Source organism: Bos grunniens, chromosome 11 (genome assembly GCF_055505025.1).
Source record: "Bos grunniens cultivar Pamir isolate PY7600 chromosome 11, Bosgru_T2T1.0, whole genome shotgun sequence".
NCBI lineage: Eukaryota > Metazoa > Chordata > Mammalia > Artiodactyla > Bovidae > Bos > Bos grunniens.
This window is the reverse complement of record NC_141175.1, coordinates 14,525,549-14,531,160: the sequence shown is the minus strand read 5'-3', so window position 1 is coordinate 14,531,160 and position 5,612 is coordinate 14,525,549. Positions and strand designations below refer to the sequence as shown.

Sequence of the window (5,612 nt, the reverse complement as noted above, 5' to 3'; positions counted from 1 at the left end):
TCCCAGGGCTGATCTCCTTCAGAATGGACTGGTTGGATCTCCCTGCAGTCCAAGGAACTCTCAAGAGCCTTCTCCAACACCACAGTTCAAAAGCATCAATTCTTTGGTGCTCAGCTTTCTTCACAGTCCAGCTCTCACATCCATACATGACCACAGGAAAAACCATAGCCTTGACAAGACGAACCTTTGTTGGCAAAATAATGTCTCTGCTTTTGAACATGCTATCTAGGTTGGTCATAACTTTTCTTCCAAGGAGTAAGCGTCTTTTAATTAGTGATTCACAATTTTTAATGGTTATCCTCCATTTATGGAGAAGGCAATGGCACCCCACTCCAGTACTCTTGCCTGAAAAATCCCATGGAAGGAGGAGCCTGGTAGGCTGCAGTCCATGGGGTCGCTAGGAGTCGGACACGACTGAGTGACTTCACTTTCACTTTTCACTTTCATGCACTGGAGAAGGAAATGGCAACCCACTCCAGTGTTCTTGCTTGGAGAATCCCAGGGACGGGGGAGCCTGGTGGGCTGCCGTCTATGGGGTTGCACAGAGTTGGACACGACTGAAGCGACTTAGCAGCAGCATCCTCCATTTATGGTTATAAAGTATTGGATATACTACCTGTCTGAACAATGTATCTTGTAGGTTATTTGTTTTCTACATAGTGGTTTTGTTACTCTTAATTCTCTACACCTATCTTAGTCCTCACCCCCTCTCTCCTTGCTGCTAACCTATAGATTCTTCTTTGTAACTGTGAGTCTGTTTCTTTTTTGTTATTTTCAATAATTTGTTTTATTTTTTATAATCACGTATAAGTGATATCATACAGTATTTGTCTTTCTCTGAGTGTTTTCATTTCCTTAGGGGAAATTGTTTTATTTAGCTTTCCTTTTTTATTCAATGAAAGATTCTTTTGAGTCTATAATTCTTTACAAATTTCAAAAGTTTCATGTACATGATTTCATATAATTCCATAAAAACCCTTTAAAAATCTTTATCTCTATATTTCTCCTCCCCACTTCTCTCTCTCCACTGGTAGCTACTAGTTCTTTTGCTATATCTGTAAGTGTGCTTCTTTTTTGCTTTATTCACTAGTTTGTTGATTCTTTAGATTTCATATGTGAGTGATATCATACAGTATTATAAATTTACTGAATTCATTTATTAGTTCTAACAGTTTTTTGGTAATTTCATTAGGATTTTCTACATATTGTGTCTTGTCATCTGCAAACAATGACAGTTTTACTTCTTTTGCAATCTGAATTCCTTTTATTTCTTTTTCTTTTCTGACTGCTGTGGGTAGGACCTTCCAATACAATGTTGAATAAACGTGGGAAGACTGGGCCTCCTTACGTTAAGATCCATTACATCTTGTTTGTAATCTTCAAGGAAATGTCTTCTGCTTTTCGTCACTGAGTGTGTGGTTGTCAGTTTGCCATTGTTGTTGTTGTTCAGTTGCTAAGTTGTGTCTGACCCTTTGCGATTCCATAAACTGCAGTGTGCCAGGCTTCCCTGTTCTTCACTCAGAGTTTGCTCAAACTCATACCCATTGTGTAGATGATGCCATCCAACCACCTCATCCTCTGTCACCCCCGTCTCCTCCTGCCCTCAATGTTTTCCCATGTATGGCCTTTATTATGTTGAGGTATGTTCCCTCTATACTGATCTTCTTTATAGTTTTTTAAGTGGAAACAGTGTCAGACTTTATTTTTTTGGGCTCCAAAATCACTGAAGATGATTGAAATTAAAAGACACTTACTCCTTGGAAGGAAAGTTATGACCAACCTAGACAGCATATTGAAAAGCAGAGACATTACTTTGCCAACAAAGGTCCATCTAGTCAAGGCTATGGTTTTTCCAGTGGTCAAGTATGGATGTGAGAGTTGGACTGTGAAGAAAGCTGAGCACCAAAGAATTGATGCTTTTGAACTGTGGTGTTGGAGAAGACTCTTGAGAGTCCCTTGGACTGCAAGGAGATCCAACTAGTCCATTCTAAAGGAGATCAGTCCTGGGATTTCTTTGGAAGGAATGATGCTAAAGCTGAAACTCCAATACTTTGGCCACCTCATGCGAAGAGTTGACTCATTGGAAAAGACCCTGATGCTGGGAAAGATTGAGGGCAGGAGGAGAAGGGGACAACAGAGGATGAGATGGCTGGATGGCATCACCGACTTGACGGACATAAGTTTGAGTGAACTCTGGGAGTTGGTGATGGACAGGGAGGCCTGGCGTGCTGCGATTCATAGGGTTGCAAAGAGTAGGACATGACTGAGCAACTGAACTGAACTGAATCATAAATGAATGAGGACTTTTGTCAGAAGCTTTTTCTGGATCTATTGAGATGCTCATATGGTTCTTATGCTTTATATTTAATATGAGACACAGTATATGTGTATAACCAGTTGCTCCAACTTAACATATTGAATGGGTCCTACTCTCCTCTTTAAATTAAGTTAGCACTTTGCCCAAAATAAAATGATTATATTAATAAAGATTTATTTCTAGGTCTTCTATTCTTTACATTTCTGTATATATTTTTCCTATATAAATGTTACACATACTAATTACTTCACTTTTGTAGTACATCTTGAAATTTTTTAATGTGTGTGCTCCAATTTTGTGATTTTTCTTCAGGATTGTATGGGCTTCCTTGGTGGGTCAGATGGTAAGGAGTCTGCCTGCAATGCAGGAGACCCAAGTTCGAGACCTGGGTCAGCAAGGTCCCCTGGAGAAGAAAGCCCCATTCCAGTATTCTTGCGTGGAAAATCCCAAGGATAGAGGAGACTGGCAGTTATAGTCCATGGGGTCGCAAAGAGTTGGACATGACTGAGTGACTAATACTTCATGGCTGATCCAGACCATTCTCATTTCCATTCAGCTTTAGAATTGAATTATTTCCAAAGACAATGACCTTTACCCACACTTGGTGTATACTGTGTGGACTCGAATCTGCTCCCCTAAAGCCAAAAACAGTGGCACCATGTCTATATTTGGTGGTTATAAACTGTGTTTAGGGGAGGTGATCACAAAGAACACATTAGAACATTCTTTTGTTTTTCACCAAAAACACTTGATGCAGTAGAACAGTGAAATATGTCTTTAAAGTATCAGAGGTTTTGGTACCAAGAATAGTATATTCTATGAAATTGTGATTTAAATGAAGGAGCCATGCAATGATGGTTTTCAAATTTGCAAGAAAGTTTTTTTTTCAGCTGGTATCTTACAAAGAAAGTCTTTCATCATTGTCCGGGTCATGTAATTTATTAATACTTTTAAATTCCATGTGCTATAAATATTTATTTGAAGAAGTTCAGACATTACAAATATATACCAAGAAGTGGAATTTCTCTCCCTCTCAGTCCTTGCCTCCCCTCACACTTCCATTTTTATTTCAGTGACTATAAAAATATATATCATAAAAATTTAAAAACTATAGTGGATTCATCCTTTTGTACTTTGTTATACTTAATTTTTTCTAATTAATGACATTTCAAGAAAGTAATACAGATCTGTTTCATTTTTTCAGCCTTTTGAATATTGTTACATTTTACGTAAAACCCCACAATTTTCTTATTTCCTATTAATAGAGTTTTAGGTTTTTGCCAATTTTTATCTGTTATAAACTGAGACTGACTAAATAAAATCTCAGTACTCAATATACACTTATGATAATATTCCTTCAGTTAGACACTCGAGTGCTAAAGTCTCTAGAATACAGTATTAAATCATATTTTAAACATACAGCTTTAGGGATAGATGGAGACAAGAAAGATTTCAACATTCCACTATGGAATGGATATTTTAAAGTCACCACTCTTGATTCTTGTTCTTTTAGGCCATTAACATTTTCAATTGTCTGTTAAAAAAAAAGAAATTGAAACTAAGCTACAGCAATGTAATGAAGGAAGGATAGAAAGATAAGAGAATTCTAAACTTGAAAACTTAGTAATTAAAAAAGAAGAAGTTTTGGAGGAGAAAAATAAGGGATTATAAAAGTCCTCAAATGAGAAAATTAGCTGAAATGCATCCCTCCATCCTCTTCTCCTTTCCCTCCTCTCCTTTCATTCTCCTTCTTTTAAACATTTTCAAAGACAGTTGGCAGCTACAAATTAAGAACTTTTTTTTTTTTTTAGCATTATACTGAATTTGAAGGATTTTGGAGATAATTCTTAATAAAAGAGAGAAACTAGTTAAGGAAATCTATGTGGGAAAAGTGAAAGTTAATCGCTGTGTCCGACTCTTTGTGACCCATGGACAGTAGCCCGCCAGGCTCCTCTGTTCATGGAATTCTCCAGGCAAGAATGCTGGATTGGGTTGTCATTTCCTTCTCCAGGGGATCTTCCCAATTTAGGGACTGAGCCCAAGTCTCCTGCATTGCAGGAAGATTCTTTACTGTTTGAGCCATCCACCCAGTGTGGGAAAAGGATTAGGTTAAAGCAGCATTTGAAAGATGCAATGTGATGACTCTTTGTAGAAAAGAGGAGAAATAGCGGGGAAGAGTATCATGATTTAATCACAGGCAGAGCCAATTAATAGGCCATCAGCAAAGTATGTAAATGCTCACAATACCTTGCCCCACATGGGTTAAAAATGCTAATCTCCAAGAGCTTGCTTGATCACCAAGAGCCAGTAGAAACCAGATTTAAATGGGGATGATTCCTTTGTGTGTACATCAAGAGGGTGCTGCCTGGGGTTTCCTCCTGCCCACCAGCTTCCTCAGACCCTGTTTCAGGTCTTTGTTTCTTAGGCTGTAGATAAAAGGATTGAGCATGGAGGACACAACTGTGTAAACAATTGTTGCCATGTGGTCCCTGACAGTGTAGGTGGACACAGGCTGTAAATAGACATAGAAGATGCTTCCATAAAAGAGTGTTACCACAGTGAGGTGCGAACCACATGTGGAGAAGGCTTTGCGTTTCCCAGAAGCTGAGGGAATTTTAAGAACTGCAATGAGGATTTGTATATAAGAGAAAGTAATGCATAGGAAAGGGGTCACTAAAATAAAAGATCCTTCTATCAATATCACAATTTCGTTGACAAATGTGGGGGAGCAGGACAATTTTATCAGAGGGCTGAGGTCACAGAGAAAGTTATGGATAATATTAGAGTCACAGAAGGTGAGCTGATTCAGCAGGAGTGTGTGTAGGAGTGAGTGGAAATGAGGCAACGAGCAGGAGAAGGCCACCAGCAGGACACAGCGGCGGTGGCTCATGATGGTGACATAGTGGAAGGGGTCACAGATGGCCACATAGCGGTCATAGGCCATGACTGCCAGAAGGCAGCTGTCAGTGTTGCCCAAGGCATATATAAAATACATCTGGGTCAGACATCCAGCATAGGAGATGGTCTTATGTGACAGGAAGTTCACCAGCATCCTGGGGACAATGGTTGTTGTGAAGCAAATGTCAGTGAAAGACAGGACACTCAAGAAGAAATACATGGGGGTGTGCAGTTGGGGGTGAGAGTGGATGGCCAGGATGATGAGCAGGTTCCCTGTTATGGTGACCAGGTACATGATGAGGAAGAGGATGAAGAGTGGCTTCTGGTCTTCAGGCTGGGAGGAGAGTCCCAGGAGGATGAACTCAGAGACACTGCTGGTTTGGTTGAGTCTTTCCAT

The 5,612-nt window shown here is 39.5% G+C and overlaps 1 protein-coding gene across 1 annotated transcript; it reads right to left on the bottom strand.

Annotated features, from left to right (window-relative positions):
- Positions 1-4,667: 4,667 nt before the first annotated feature.
- Positions 4,668-5,612, bottom strand: LOC147362632 (olfactory receptor 1L8-like). Its single transcript, XM_086323374.1, has one exon. The coding sequence runs from the start codon at positions 5,610-5,612 to the stop codon at positions 4,668-4,670; it is 945 nt and encodes a 314-aa protein (XP_086179500.1).

Bases quoted from the DNA above. Each gene is read 5' to 3' on its own strand.
- LOC147362632 (XM_086323374.1), bottom strand. From the start codon at position 5,612: ATGGAAAGACTCAACCAAACCAGCAGTGTCTCTGAGTTCATCCTCCTG.